Source organism: Balaenoptera physalus (genome assembly GCF_965194825.1).
Source record: "Balaenoptera physalus genome assembly, chromosome: 3".
In the NCBI taxonomy this organism is placed as follows: domain Eukaryota; kingdom Metazoa; phylum Chordata; class Mammalia; order Artiodactyla; family Balaenopteridae; genus Balaenoptera; species Balaenoptera physalus.
In genome coordinates, this window is record NC_138890.1 from 119675791 (window position 1) to 119692320 (window position 16530).

The 16530-nt window shown below is 39.4% G+C and overlaps 1 protein-coding gene across 14 annotated transcripts in view; it reads right to left on the reverse strand.

Annotated features, from left to right (window-relative positions):
* The window catches only part of ARHGEF28 (Rho guanine nucleotide exchange factor 28), a 312161-nt gene that overhangs the window by 25674 nt on the left and 269957 nt on the right, over positions 1 to 16530 (reverse strand). For 13 of the 14 annotated variants that reach the window (XM_082457061.1, XM_082457058.1, XM_082457059.1 and 10 more), the window contains 5 exons: positions 13652 to 13752; positions 10678 to 10716; positions 10536 to 10583; positions 4655 to 5140; positions 2563 to 2863 (listed from right to left, as the gene is read on the reverse strand). In XM_082457061.1, coding sequence (XP_082313187.1) covers positions 2563 to 2863; positions 4655 to 5140; positions 10536 to 10583; positions 10678 to 10716; positions 13652 to 13752 — 975 coding nt within the window. The remainder of the gene's footprint in view (positions 1 to 2562; positions 2864 to 4654; positions 5141 to 10535; positions 10584 to 10677; positions 10717 to 13651; positions 13753 to 16530) is intronic. The other variant, XM_082457062.1, reaches the window with a different exon arrangement.

Genomic DNA, 16530 nt, shown 5'->3' on the forward strand with positions numbered 1-16530 from the left:
TCATATAACTGTCAGTGGCGGCAGCGGTGATGGAGATATTGAAAACCCAACTGGAACACAAAGAGCACAGTAAAATGTCTGGCGAAGCTGGCTTGACCAAACTAAATGAAAATTCCAATCTAGGCGACAGCTAAACACGTTAGAGAATTTTATTTACATACAATTTTTTCCACCAGGCTTACTGTTCCCAAACTTCACATTTCCACTTATCTGAGCTGCTCTTAGGCACCCAGTACAAGACCAGACAAAAGAGCAAAGCATTCTTTAAGGAGCTGCCTGAAAACAGCTGACCTTAGGGCCTACTGATGAAACCAAACCACGGTTAAACACACATTTAACAAAAACACCAGCCAAGAACAGGAGAGGCAAATGTTGTTAGCCAGGGTAGTTGTCACTGATGACCACTCACACAAAGATACAGGAGCAAATGTGAAAGCAGGGGACGTTGACATGGCACCACCCTTGGTTCTAGCACATGGACTGTCCCCCTCTGCACCAGCATAGCCTGGACTGCTTTCTTCTGGCCTCCTCCTGTTCCCCCCTCCCGCCCTCCCACCCCCACCCCCCGGCCTACGTGGAGAGCACAGGCAGAGTCTAGTGACGACCACCATCAGTGGCTTATTTTGAGCTACTTTCGATTCTAAGAACCGTGAAAGCTCTGGAGTGGCTTGAACAATTTTATCTGGCCCTGACAACCCTCTTAAGAATATATACCCAATTTTCATTCCACTTCCCTACCACCTCCTCCTAATCTCTGACTTCTCTCTCCTCCAGAAACTGCTTATCACGCTTAAGTAAACAAACATAAATAAGGTTTTCTGACCAGTTGCAAAACTCCAGCGCTGGACAGCCCACACTGCATTTCTGATCTAATCCCTCCTGCACACACCAGGACGCTCCTGAGAGAGGAAGGCCAGGGTTGATTTTGCTCTCTTCTATCAATGTCCTGCGTGTCCTGGCCTACACTGGACACAACATCTGAAGCTGAAGCACGTTTTCTCAGCATTTCCCTGGGCTATATTTAATTCCTTACATGTGGAGACACTGGTTTTGTATATAATTACTGTTTATTTCCTTAGTACATGTTCTGTCTCCTACATGCAGGCTGCCAAATGTTTAAAAGCTTTCTACTTTAAAGCACAAGTCAACAGAAAAAGGTAGGAGATACAGAAAAAGCAGAAATACTTCTTTCAAACAAAAGTGTCATGTGGTTTAACTCAAACTGAGTTTCTGAATTACCCCAAAGCCAGTATGCAAAATCACAGTGACAACACAGAAAGCACTGCAGATAGCAACTTAATGAATCCAACACAGCAAAGCAACATGTATCATGAGAAGGTATTCTGCAATATGGTCTCTGTAGTGTTAGGGCTGCAACATAATACATTAAAGGGGTTACACTTTGCTACATTCTGCCCATTTTTTAAACCCCAATTCACTATTCCATTTTTTTCTTTTTTATTTAAGGAATACTTGAAACGATACTTAAAGAACTATTTCATTCTTTCTTATATCCTGACAAGAAATAAGACTATTACAGCAGTGACTGAATAATGTAAAGAATTATCCACCGCTAAGAATCAACATAATTTGGATTACTAATACATCTACTTTCAGGCAGTATCAGAATTATTACTCTCTAATTCAGAGAAGCTGAACACATTCAAACCTTTTCATTGCTGACGAATTATCCTACTGACAAACTAAGAATAACTATGAAGCATGGAAACCAATCTCTGTCCAGTTCTGAAGATCTCTATACCACTGCTTGTTTCATGTTTCTGAAACATTTTGCTGTCGGTGATTTATTTCCCACCCATGTGGCCAGCCATTTGTTTATTCTATTGCATGCCATCTGTTTTTCGGTAGAGAGGTTTCGAGTTCTTCTCATTCCCTACCTCATATCCCACAGAAAACAATTTATAATAGACATAGATTTAAATCATTTGGATTCATATGGAGTTGGTAACTCGAGCTGCCTTTCATTTATATTTGGCAAATGCTTTAATGGGATTAGCAAATTGTGTCATTATGAGGTACTTATGGAGACACAACACCTTTTTTTTTTTACAGTGACAAATGATGTTAACAGTTTCATTTGGGGTATTTAACGGCAGTACAGAAGATTTTACTAACATTGCAGGAAATTGCCCCGAGAGACAATAAAGCCCTACCACAAACCCTGTCCATATCTTTTATTTCTGAGAGTCAACAAGTATGTGTATCAGGATGTGGCTGGGTCTACAGTGAGGAATAAATATCAAGTTGCTTCACTTTTCAAGGAAAGTTATTATTTAACCCACAGACCTAAAAACCCTGTCTGGTTCTCACATCTCAATGGCATCCTCTAAGCCCTCCAACCATGGTCTAGTTGTCTCAATACTCACAAGCGATGGCCCCCAGACTTCCCCAAAGAAAAGTTTATGCCACAAACTCTAGCTCATCAGCACCAATTTATTCCCATTCTAGGGCCCACTTTGATTCGCTCTGAAGAAGAGCCAACCATTCAGAAAAACAGCTCCTTGTGGAAACTATACAGATGATGTTTAAAGTATTAATTACCATTTTTACAAGAATCCTTGCTGCTTTGGTGGAGAGGGGGTATCTGATGACAGGACCCAGCGGCTATCCACAGTTCATGGCTGACGTCCAAGGGCTGAGAAATGTTCATCTTGAGGTCTACTTGATTTTCACTAGTCCTTACCAAATCGGAATGAGATATACTTGGGGGGTAAGTGGCATCCTGATGGATATCTGCTGGAGTCGGTTTGTTCAAAGTGTTAAGTGACATTTGCACTAAAGCTTCATTGATGAAGAATGAATTTTCATGACATAAACCCTCAGATTGATTAAGTTCCATTACCTGTGTAAGAAAAAAGAAAAAACACAATAATTCTTCCAGCAATTTGCACCAGTTTTATAAAGTATTTATTCCTAACAGAATTTAGCAATCAAGATTTTAATGAGTGAGGTGGAGAAGGATATTTACAAGATTTTAATGAGTGAGGTCGAGAAGGATATTACCCTTGACTCCCTCCTCCCATCCCCTTTTAATGAGCTAGTACCAAAAACTTCAATTGGCAACGCACAGCATATCTTAAAAGAAATGAAAATCAAATGAAAAGACAAATGCAGCTGTGTGCTCACTGCCGTTAAAGTGTTTCTACTTTAAGGAAATAGCATTTTCACTTTCGCTAAATAAAAGTTGAAGACATTCATGTATACATAAAGTATACATGAATGTATACTTAAGTTGAAGACATTCATGTATACATACAGTATACATGAATTATTTGCAATAAATATAATTTAGCCAACTTGAAAGGAAAGTCAGATATAACACAGATCATTCTTAGAAGCTTGTCAACTTTTACAACTTTACGTACAGTATTTACAATAGCCAGGACATGGAAGCAACCTAAATGTCCATCAACAGATAAATGGATAAAGAAGATGTGGCACATATATACAATGGAATATTACTCAGCCATAAAAAGGAACGAAACTGAGTTATTTGTAGTGAGGTGGATGGACCTAGAGTCTGTCATACAGAGTGAAGTAAGTCAGAAAGAGAAAAACAAATACTGTATGTTAACACACATATATGGAATCTAAAAAAACAGTAATGATGAACCTAGCAGCAGGATAGGAATAAAGACACAGACGTAGAGAACGGACTTGAGGACACAGAGAGGAGGAAGGGTAAGCTGCGACAAAGTGAGAGAGTAGCACTGACATATATACACTACCAAATGTAAAATAGCTAGCTAGTGGGAAGCAGCTGCATAGCACAGGGAGATCAGCTCGGTGCTTTGTGACCACCTAGAGGGGTGGGATAGGGAGGATGGGAGGGAGGCTCAAGAGGGAGGGGATATGGGGATATATGTATACTTATAGCTGATTCACTGTATTGTACAACAGAAACGAACACAACTTTGTAAAGCAATTATATTCCAATAAAGATATAAAAAAATATAAAAAAAATAAAAAGTATCTATGTGCACATAGTACAGAAAAGTAAACTCTTGGAACAAATGGAATTGTCAAGCATGGTTAGAGTGGGTGCAAAATGAAACACGGAACTTTTCGAAAGGTTTTATCCTGCCCAAAGATCAATTAGTATACTACTTATGTTAACTGTCATTAGTGAAATGGATTTTGAATTTATGAGGTCAAATTTACAAAAAGAGAATAAGCTTGGAATAACGGAATAGTAGTGTACTTGTTAAATTCAGTACCTACGAACATTAATAGCTTAACTGATCTGCTGAAAGGTAAATCTATACAGAGCTCTGAAGACTGGAGCATATACAGGGGAGCTTGAACTACAGCATGCTCACGGTGAGTGTGCCTCCAGGGTAAAGCTCGCCTCACTGGTACAACTCTATTCTGTATTTCTTCCCTCGGGTAAGGGGGTCTCAGAGTACAATGAACCCATGATCCAGCAGCACCCAGACCTTTCACGTGTCCATACTTCAAGTCAAGGTGCATATGTATTGCCTCTAAAGGGTCCCAGCTTTTGTTACCTACACACCGAGTAACTCTTGTGAGCTCTCACACAAGCAGCGAAAAAGACGTGTGGTCAGTGGCTCCAGAACCACCACGACCACAGCCGTCTCACACGCTGCTTCCGCCAGCACAGGGAGACCCGTACCTCCACGCCTCCTCGAGGCAACGCTGTGGGAAGGCTCCTCTGCCGGCTGTGCTTCCAGCCACGCAGCAGGCTCTTCTGGGCCCACATCCTCTCCCTCTCCCTCTCCACCAGGCGCTGGCCCTCCCGCAGCCGCTCCAGGCTCTGCTGGTACTCCTGGAGCTGCAGGTCCAGCTCCCCCCGGCTCCTCAGCAGCAGCTCCTCCTGCACCTGGCACTCCCTCTCGCGCTCCTGCAGCCGGCTGGCCTTGGCCTCCTGCTCTCGCTGCTGCTGGTCGCACCTGCGGCGCCAGCGCTGCTGGTCCTGCTGGAACTGATGCTGCAGCTTGTGGAGGTTGGCCAGCTCCTCCCGCCGCTTCTCCAGGCCTCGGTGCTTCTCCTGGTCCTGAAAGGGGCTGCCTCGGAAAGAGGGGCCGGGGGACAGGCCCTCCTGCTGCTGGAGAGCCAGCCTGTGGATCTCAATGTGGCTATCCTGAACGGTCAAGGCGGCCTGTCCGAGCAGAGGGCAGATAAAAGCAAAGGCGTCCATACCGTGTGCACCTTGGGTTGGAACCACCTCAAAAGCATGACCAAATTATTTTCTCTGAATATTTCTGTCCTTGTTCTAAGTTACCTCCTGAGACTGACCTTGGCACTTCAAATAGGCTTGTCTGCATTTCCTTAGTGGTATGGCCTGGAATTTATACACAAAAGAAATAAAGCACAGAAGCAATACTCATCCCCTCTTTTGGAAATGCGGCTTGCTGCTGGTTGTTGGATAATATTTAAGCAAGTGTTCTGAATCAGAATTCAGTACCTAAATTCACAGGACTCTGCATTCCTGTGCTATGCCTCATCCTCTTTCTGAGGTCTTGACAGTCAGTAATTCAAGAGAATTTAAGAATCTATATAAATCTGGTAGTACCCTTAGAGTCTCAAACCAGAAATTACTTAAGCTATAGGACATACATGAAGACATAAAAATAAAAGTCAACCACTTGGAAGCTTTGTTAAATAACTTTTATGATAAAATGCCCGAGAATAGCAGTTAATATCATATTTAGGAGATGTAGAAATGGTAAAGCTAGTCTCATTACTGTTATTTCTTTGTATTATAGCAGGAAGGTCACGCACAAAACACTAAGCTGAAATTCATTTGTTTAATGGAGTGCTAAAAGGAGGCTGGACTGCTTCAGGGGACGTAGATACTCTAAAACCCAGAGGACATTACCAACCAGGGACACAGATACTCTAAAACCCAGAGGACATTACCAACCAGATTAAAAAACCATTTTGAGTTACGGCATCTGCCTACGAGAAGTTGGGCAGTATCACAGGAAATAACTGCCAAGTTTTGGAAGGATTCCACATAACAAAACAAAAAATTATCTGTAAATGCCCCTGGAAGCTTTTAATTTTAAAAGTCCCCAATGAAAGCACAAAGAAACAGAAAAGGGACAAATTGAAAATGGCCACATACTGGGTATGTGTGTGTATGTTGTGACTCGTTATGAGAAATTATTACTCTCCTAGGGATAAATTCTCATTTTTCTTTCCTAAAAATTTAAAAAGCTGTCCATGTAACAGATGCTGGGAAGATGGGGATGTGACCATTAGTTATTTGTTAACTCAGCACTTTCCCACGCTTTTGAAGGTTAAAGAACTAAGGTATATTTTAAATTGGTATTTGTCTTGGAGTAAGACTCAAAAATGTATTCAATGGGGCCTTTTGAAATAAACTTCATGTTTTTAAATTTGAAAATCAATTCAAAAAATTTCAAATTCACATGAATATTTGATTAATGTCTTTTAGCAGTTATTATAAAGAAAACAATGATACCATTGAGAATAGGTACTAATAACTTTGATATTTCAATATGAAATAATAAGCCATTCAGGACTCTGCTGACCTGGCTAAAGCAAACTGTAGACTGCACATCACCACTTAATTCTAACAAATCCTAAGGGCATCATCAGAGTAAAACAAACAAACAAAAACTCCAACATTTTATATGCCAAAACTGCTATAGGCAATGGTAACTCTCATGTAAGGATTACAATTAGATTAATTAAATGCTACCATGAAGTATTCTTCATATATATTTAACATTTGGGATAAGACTACTCCCTTCTGTAGCAGAGAGGTGAAATTTGAAGATTGGATATTCATCTTCACATTTAAAGTTTACATTTACATTTAGGACAGAGAATAACACTTGCTTTTCAAGTTTAGGAAAATTCCCAATTCACTCTCTCTCCTTTTCTTTTTTTAATTATATTGAAGTATAGTTGATTTACAATGTTGTGTTAATTTCTGCTGTACAGCAAAGTGATTCAGTTATACATGTATATTCCCTCTCAATTTTTCACAGCTGAACTGTGTCCTTTCCTTTCTGCCTTGCCTATACCTCATCTCTAACTCTATTCTTCTAACATAGGATCAAATTTCATTTTCATCCGATTCAAAAATCCTTTGTAAAAACTTTAATCATGCATAAAACATTCAGCTTCAAAAGAGATGACTGTACCATCAACAGAAATCTTTGAGAGCCCATATCCTTAGACCAGCTCAAAAGCTTTGGTTAAGAGAACCCACTATAGAATTTGGTATTTGCTTCAGTGTTGCAAAAACTAGGTCATTTAGGTCATCCAGCTTTTCTGAACCTTGAATCCACAGAGGGCTGCATTCAAGGTTGAAAAGAGGAGATATGACCTTGTGAGTGTTTTCATCAGGCAACACAAGCTGGGACACTCAATGTTTTCATCTCCCAAAAGTTAATGAACTGCATGCAAACTATACCCCTTCTCGGTTAAAGTTTAAAAGAAAGAATATTTGTTTTACATGAGAAATTAATCTCTAAGAACATCTACCCCAGACCAGCATATCTAATATAAGACACTAAAGGCATTCCCACTAAATCTTGAATAAGACAAGGATGCTTACTATCGCCACTATTATTTAAAACATTTCAGAATTTCTAGCCAAAGCAGTAAGCCAAGAAAATGAAATTGATATAATTATTGAAGAGTTGCCAAAATACCACTACTTTCAATTTTTTACTTTCTACTTGGAATACTCCAAAGAATCAACAGAAAAACTATTAAAACAAAAAAACAAAAATTCAATGAGTTGGCCAGTTAAAAAATATATAAAAAACCAATACCTGTATTTATACCAGCAACCAACATTGGGGAAACAGAATGAAAAAAAAAAAAAAACTCCATTCACAATAGGAACAAAGAGACAAAAATATCCAGGAATAAACTTAGCAGAAAAAAAAGTACCTACATGAAGACAGTTACAAAGCTTTCCAGCAGAACATAAAATAACATGTTCTCAGACAAGAGAACCAATTATTGCAAAAGTGTCAATTCTCCCCAATTTAATTCATAAATATAGTAATATTTTAATTTAACTGTCTCAGTAGAAGATTAAGAAATTTATCAGAGTGATTCAAAAGCTCTTATGAAAGAACATACAGACAAACATGGAAAATAATAAGAGGAGACTGTCATGCATGCAAATGTAATCCAAAACTTTAGTAATTAAGATAGTGGTACTAGATCAAGAATAGGAAGATGATCAATAGAACATAAAAGAAGTCTTGATGTAAAGTATTAATGAGAAAACAGCAAATGTAGCATGATATTTTTTTCTGGTGAAAACTTAAAATCAGACTTTTATTTTCCTTATTTTCTTTTACTATTCAATAGGTATAAGATATGAAATATGAATGACAATAAACCAGTGGGGAAAAAAGTTTAATTTCAGTAGTAACCAAAAAAATGCAAATTAAGATCAGAGCTAACTTGACCTATTTTCAAATAGAAATTTCCATTACTTCAACATTTTCAAATTGGCAAAAAGTTGTCCATATTACCCTATTGTAAACTTTTCCAGGTCTACGTAATCTAGTCCATGTCCCCTTTTTCTTGCTGACAATGATTTTTTCATGCCTTTTTCTTTTTTTCTCATTAGCATCAATATGAGGTTTTAAAAATTTTACTAATATCCTAAAAGAAACAATATCTGAATTTTATTGATCTTCTCTATTATTTATTTTCTATATAATTTATGCTAACTTTATTTTTTTCCTTCCCTCTACTTTCTTTGGATTTTATTTTGTTGTTTTTTAACTTTTTGAGATAGATGCATAACTCATTGACTTTTAGCTTTTCTTCTTTTTGAATATGTGCTTTTTAAAGCTCTAAATTTTCTCTAAGCATGACTCTAACTGTATCCTACATACTTTGATACTTAGTAATTTTATTATCCTTCAGATAAAACTATTTTATAATCTTCAATATATTCTCTTCATTGAGTCCTGATTTACTTAAGCATATATTTTCTTAATTTCTAAATCAACAGGGATATTCCAGTAGAATATTTGATACTGGTTTCTAAATTAATTGCACTGTGACCCTAGAATATACTTTGTATGATTTTAGTTGCTTGAAATTTGTAGAACCTTACTTTGTGGTCCATAATATGGTAAATTTTTGAAATGTTCCAGGTGTACTTAAAAAGAATGTGTATTATTCAGTTTTTGTGTGTATTATTTTATGCATGTTAATTAGGTCAAGTTCACTCTTCCTGTTATTCCACTGTATCCTAACTGATTTTCTGTTTGCTTTTATTATAAAGAGAAATGTGTTATAATCTAAAAAAAAACCACTTAAAATCAGACTTTTATTTTCCTTATTTTCTTTTAATATTAAACAGGTATAAGATATGAAATATGAATGACAATAAACCAGTGGGGAAAAACGTTTAATTTCAGTAGTAACCAAAAAAATGCAAATTAAGATCATGAGCTAACTTGACCTATTTTCAAATTGAGGACAAGTAGAGAGGGGTGCTGATTATTTTGGCAATGTCTGTCAAAAACCTCAAAAAATAATTTCAGTAATTTATCCTAAGGAAACACTCACATATGTTCAAAGAGATCAGTACACAAGGATGTGTGCTCGACTGTTATTAACACAAAAGTATAAACTATGAGGAATGGATAAATTCTATAGACCTGAATATTATTCAACCATTAAAAATCGTGCTATAGAGACAAGTGATGACATAGAAAGGTACAGGTTCCAAGAGTATGTATAAAATGATTCAAAAAACTAGAGAGATACATACCCCCATGACAACAGTAATTCTCTCACAAAATCACAAGTCATTTTACTTTATTTACCTGTATCAAGATTTTCTATAAATTTGTCTATAAACATTGCTTTCACATCGCTTTAAAATGTTTTTTAACTCACAAATTAAGCAACTGGATGTATTCAGCCTTTCTTGGGCACGACCTAAGGGATCATCCAGCCTTAGAGTTCTCATTTTCACAATGCCTGTCTTTCCTGGACAGACAGTGAGCCGTCTGATGGTAGACTTTGTGGACCACTTGCCCTTGTGTGCTTGGCCCTCATCATGGTGCCAGGCCCAGAGAGGGAACTCAATAAATGTTAGGTGGATGAACCAAGAAAACAATGAAAGAGCATATGAATTATTTAACTGCCCCAAAGGCCTAAGGCCACATGTGGAAGTGAAAAAGTTTAGGTGTGAATTTAAGTTTTCACCAGAAAATGTGAAGTCATGCTATACTCACCTAAGAAAGAGATTCATTGTAAACTTCAAGCCAGATCATACTCATCAATATTTTTTAAAGATATGAACTGTTTTATGGTTTCAGAGAAGAATGGTATAAACTGTAGTAGTGATGATGCCTTGTGATTACAAAACCAGGTGAAGTTCAAAGCATCTAGCTGAGTTACACTTGGGGTGGAGGCTTGGTGTTCTTTTAAGATCATTCACCACCTCTCAAATGTTCTAATTTTTAAAGTCCAGGACTCATCGAATAAAGTGAATTGCATGAAGAGAAACATTCACAGGGTCAAAGCATAGTTACCTGAAGGCTATATAAGAGACGGGTTAAATTCTGTATCGCTTGTATAATCTGAAAAATAAGATTGTGAGTGTCAAATTTTTGAAAATGCATTCATTATCCACAAACAAAGGATGGTGACATATTTAAGGTATGCAGAGCTCACCTCTGACTGTGAAGAACCTGGGAAACTTCTATATTCCACCTAAAATACATAAAAACATAAGAAAATGAACACACTCTACTCTTGAAAAGCTGCACTGTAGTGTTCCACAGTATATGACCTCAGGGAAATCACTTCTCTCTCTCTCTCTAAACTCTTCCATAGTGACTGTTTCCTCCCAGAAATCAAAGCCTGTAGAATTAAACCACCACTTGATGAGAGAGAACCCCCTCTGTGCAGACTTGGTATCTGAGATGCACGGCAACTTTCCACCCAGCCATCCCTTAAAACACCCAGGGAAGATGGTCAAGGAGCGCTGCAGGCTCTAAGTGACAATGTTTACCTCGTGCAAACCATCTTGTAAATGGAGCTCTCTGCGCCCAGGCTGAATTTGTCTCCTGGGCCCAGCTTCCATCCTGGAGGCCAGATTTGGAAGCTAGCGATCATCACGCCTGGTCTCTAACTCACTTTGAGATTTACAAAGCCACAGTAGACAGTGGTTGGGAGGAGAAACCAGACCCAGAGGCAGCCCAAAGGAGAGCGCTCCGCTGGCCAGCTCCAGGTCCTCCCTCTCAGAGCTCACTGGGCCCATGCATGAGCGCCTTAGCAGAAGCCCTGTCAGCAGAGGCCTTGAATGAGGCCACAGGAGACCATGTGCTCCCGGGGGATGCATCTCTACCTCACTCATTGCCTCTCCACTGCACACATTGGGGGCACATGTGGATAGTGAGGGTTTCCAGTTTCCAGAATTCAACATCTGTCTATTTGTTTATTGTCCCTTTTCTCTCATCAGGATGTAAGCCAACGAGTAGCAAGATTTCATCTGTGTATTCAGTACTGTACCTGCAAACCTAAAAATGCTGCCTGGCGTGTAATGGACATGCACACTCCATTCTACAGATAAAAAGTGAGGAGCCACTAGGCCCTCCACACCTCACGCTATGGGGATCATCAGATTCCGTGCCCTCCTACAGTCTCCTGCACGCCACTTGTGGTCTTGTCTGAGCAGCTTTAAATGGAAACCTCAGGAAACGGTTCTCAGGTAACCTGAGACTTGTTGAGTTCAGTTAGTTCAGGCTGATGGGGCCATGATAAGCTAGCTAGGTCTTTTCTTCCCGCCCCTCACCCGTCCCCGACACTGCCCACGGAAGACGTCATTACTAAGCAGCACCTCCAACAGGGGAAAGGAGACGAAGTTCAGTCATTAGATCTGCGCCCAACCCTCAGGAAGATAACCGGGGCTGAGAACCCCTGTTCTGTAGTGAGTTCTGGAGTTCTCTCTGCTCTTCTGGTTCTGTCCTTGCTCCACATTCCACTGCTTTTGTAATAAAAAGATTGTATGGGATATAATTTTTATATTCTACACACATAAGAAACATAGAAATGAGCTGGATTGTGCTACATGTAGTTACTTATTCCCAAGATCCACTTGGTTTGATACCAGGCAGGAAGTTTGAACACCTTTTTAATGGAGTTCGTCTGCCACCTTGTGGTGAATGTGCATAGCTGCAGTAGGTGCTTTACACATGGCATATTTTGCCATTTGGGTTACGAAATCAGTAATTTTGAAAAATCCTTTCAGAAATTCTTTCTTTTTTTAACCTTACCATATTAAGAAAGATAATTACAAAATACCCATCATATGCTTCTTTAAAGTGTGATTTCAAATGATCCTGCCCTGTATGTCAGTTCATTTCGTTTCTCAAAATGCCTTATGAATGGCAACATTTTCCAGGTAGGTTCATCCAAAGAGGACCCTGAACACTTAACCTCTTACCTGTCACTGAATCATGGAAGGGGAGGGCTTTAGGGGTGGGAGCCACCTTAGCTTTCCATTCAAGAGAAAGCTGTTCCTACTCAACCCTCCCCCAAATTCCCCCCTCTAGTAACATAAAAGCAGCTGGAAGCTACAGACTTGAAAGTGAAGTCTGCCCTGAAAAGGATGGAAAAGCAGGAATGTTTTAAGAAGAAATAAGTTAGAAAGCTCACAGTCAGAGTAAGTGGAGTAAACTCTAACGACTATTTTCATTTTGGCCTATGAAGTTTAAAAAAAACACTAAATCACAGCCATCTTTTCTATGGCTCTTAAAATATCTTTGGTTTCTCAGTCATATGTAATATATACAAAAATATATATGATATACAAAACATTACATAAAGATCTGACAGATGTCATCCTCCCACATTAACACACAGTGGTATCTGGTAATGTGCCTAATTCGATTTTAGATAAAGTGAAACTCTTGAGCCCCAGATAATCCTGGGAAGGCCCACTAGCCACTTCCCAGAATCGTATTCTTATTCCCTCTCTCTCTCTGACATCTCAGTTTCATTTGATGTTAATAGAAAATTTCATGCATTTAATGTTTAAAAGAGTGTGTTATAACCTATGTGTATAGTACGTAAAAAAAAGAAGAGGCGTTTGGAATCACTTTGCCCCAGAGCAGAAATTGGTTAGGTTGATTACAAGTCTATCAATCACAAAAAGGCAGGTGACAACAGGGGTGCTGACAGGAAAACAATCGTAAAGGAGAGGAAGGTAAAAGAAAGTGAAGAAGTCAGAATACTCCAAAGTCAAAATTGTTTCTGCCACTTTAGCACCACTTGGTTGCCTAAGGGTCTGGATGCCCAGGACCACCTCTCAGCCAAGAGTTACTATATGTAGTGGGTGAAAAGCTCGAGGTTTGCAAGGCGGAAAGTGAGACCAGAAGCAAAAGCGCAGACACACAAATAAACATTTGAGTTTTAAATCTTTTTAATAACTTTTCATTTGTTTCTTGGTTTACACCTACACGATATCAGAAAAGCAAGAACATTTTAAGAAAAAAGTTGGAAAGTTTAAGTACGAATACTGAAATTAAGAACAATGCAGGAAAACACTTGCGGACTATTCACTGCCGTGGACACACCAGGAGCTGAGGTGGTTTTATTACACAAAGTAACCGGTGCTGTTTACTAACAAATCAGTTCACAATACCTTCTCCCCCGCATCAGAGACCGCCAGGTCGGTTCCCACACCCTGGGTCCCAGGATCCACATCCCAACAGCCTCTTCCTCCTGTCCCTTCTGTGACTAGTGCTGGAAGCACGCCATTGAGACAGAAACAAAAAGGACATCATCAAACATCAGCCAGCAGACTGGGTTCTTTGTACTCAGCTGACACATATTCCAAGACAAGAAACATCACAACATCGCATGTATAGAATATTCTTATAAGAGGTGCTAAAAAAGTACAGAGCAAAGTGCAGAATCCCTGCCCCCAGGGAGCTTACACACTAGTAGATGCCAAACTGACCCACAGCACCCATTGTCACCCATCTTTTTACTTTGCTTTCTTTCTAGCGGAGAGATGTTTGTGGTACCAAAAGGGTAGGATTCTGCATCTCACTTTCACTTAATAGGAAAAGCCGCCTGGGGAGGGTTAAATTGAAAACAGGCACCATAGAAGAAAATCAAGGGCTGGCAGGCCAGGTCTAAGGAGACAGGTCTGGGAAAGGCTCCCTCAGGGCCGGTACAAGAGCAGCAGACCGTAAACAAGGTTAGAAGGGAGGCATCCAATGGCAGGAATGAAACATCTTTCTAAGCAGGTGAAGACGGCTAATACTTTATGAGCTCAGAGTCATACAAACTGAGAAGCTGTCCTCATCTCCAAATAACTTAATTTTTAAAATAATTACCAAGTGTGTTTTTTCCCTCACAATTCTTACTTATGCTGTAAATTCACAAATACTGTAAATACTGTATATTTAACATATGAAAACACAGACATATTTCTAGTCCAGAGATATGTTTAAGTACCAAATACAGATTTCACGCCATCCATTAAATCTCCATTGGTGGGATTTTATTTCTTTACCCACGTGAACTCAGTTAAAATTTATACCATGCTCACCTTGCACATTATTAAAACTAGACTTTCCAAAGCCCTTTCACACACAGAGCCTCATTGGAACCATGTCCAATCAGGACCCTGGTGAAATAGATATTCGCTTTGTGACAGTGCTATCTTGAAACTTCATTACTGATGAAGGAAATACTTTTTTTTTCTTTATTTAAATTAATTAGAAAACACTTTGGTCTTTGGGAAATGACAGTCCTCTGAGATTCCAAAGGCCTCTTTGATTACAAAGAAGTTTTTGTTTAAGCCGAAATAGCTCCAAATTACATCAACTAAAAATTAAGTTCATTTTGCTCAAGCTAGTCAACACTTTTTCACTATAGCGAACAAACATTTTATAGAGATTTTTCTGTCACTCAAAAAACGGTTCGACTCTTGGGTACTATTCTTAACTCTTAGAGAGATGCCAAAAGCACTACCAGAGAATTAGCCATTCTCTCTTCCCCCCAATAGATAGGAGGACCATCAGATGGGAAAGGAAGCTGATGGTGAGCCAAACGAAGGCAGCAGAGTGGGATGGATCGGGTCCCTCTGCTCCTGTATCCTATTTCAGAATTTCATCATTTCACAGGAAGCAGATTATACCTGCCCACCTGATTAGGTATTTCAAGGACTAAAAATAGAGGGCCTTGCTTGGTCTGTAAGCTCAGACTGACAGGGGCCTGACTTAGAAGGACCCAGTCCTCGAAGTCAATCATAGAACCAAACCATCCAGTTACAGACCTTCGTTCAGGACAGTGTTTTTCACCCTCATCAGCTCTATAAAGAGAATCAAACTCTTGTAGCACCGTGTTCCAATCCAGCCCAGCACTAAACCCCAGCACAAGACTAAACCAGTACAAGGCCCCACCAACCTGACCCTCCTCTACGTGAACCCTGACTTCAGGCCACTGTAAACAGCCTCTCGATGGTTCTAGCAGATGTCAGGGGAGATGTGGATACAGACAGGGAGAGCCTCCACTGCCTGGTCGGACAGGAGGTAGGTGCGGCCCGTGCTCTGAGCAGCTGCAGGAGCTGAGCGGAGCCTGTCCAGCTGTCCCCGGGCTGAGGCTAACAGTGGCAGATCCCTGCACGTATTTTTAGCTAGAACTTCCTCAACGGCATAATGAGGCTCTTCTTTAAAAAGGAAATCACCTGGGGCAGTACAACTCCCCTGACAAATCTGGGCTGTGTCCAAATGAAAAACACATGTGCACATTCTGAAAATAGAAACCCAGGATTAGATAAAGTAGAACTTAAGAATAATTATTAGCTCTGGTTTAAAAAAAGAATGTATGGAATGTTAAAGCTATACTGCTTCCATGTATCTTAATTAACCAAGGGATGCTGTTAAAGAAATTCTAAGACAATTTAATCCTCCAATCTCTAGCTACTAAAGACATTTTATCTTGTGCACAGAAGACCGGGTGGAAGTAAGGTTTTTAATCACCAGGACATAATGAAAACTATATCCTTTATGGTCCTATCTCAGAAACCTCTAGGGAACTAAATAATTAGCTCACAACTATACATATAATTCAGTTCTGAGAAATTACCTAAATCGATTCACCACATTCTATTTTTCTGTATTTAAAATCTACTGAAACATTGTTTAATAAATGAATTCTGACCTCAACTAAGGTGTATGACAACAGTGATCAAGAATCTTCCGGCATTTCTGCCTTTAACCCCAACACCAAACCTCATGTGTGTGTGTGTCTGTCTGTCTCTGTGTCTGTGCATGTGCATGTGTGCATATATGCATTAGATTCTAGTTTTCTGAGTTGACGATATGAAATTAAGGTAAAGGACTTACTCTTTAATGAACTGCAGGGACCCTTTTCCAAAAAACCAAAAAGTGTAAAAGATCTTTCAAGACTGTATTCAGTAAATCATAGCAAATACAAGGCAGGGTAGGGTTTGGACAAAGAACACAGCTTCCCTGGGTAATGGCAGTATAACCTACAAACTATTCTTTA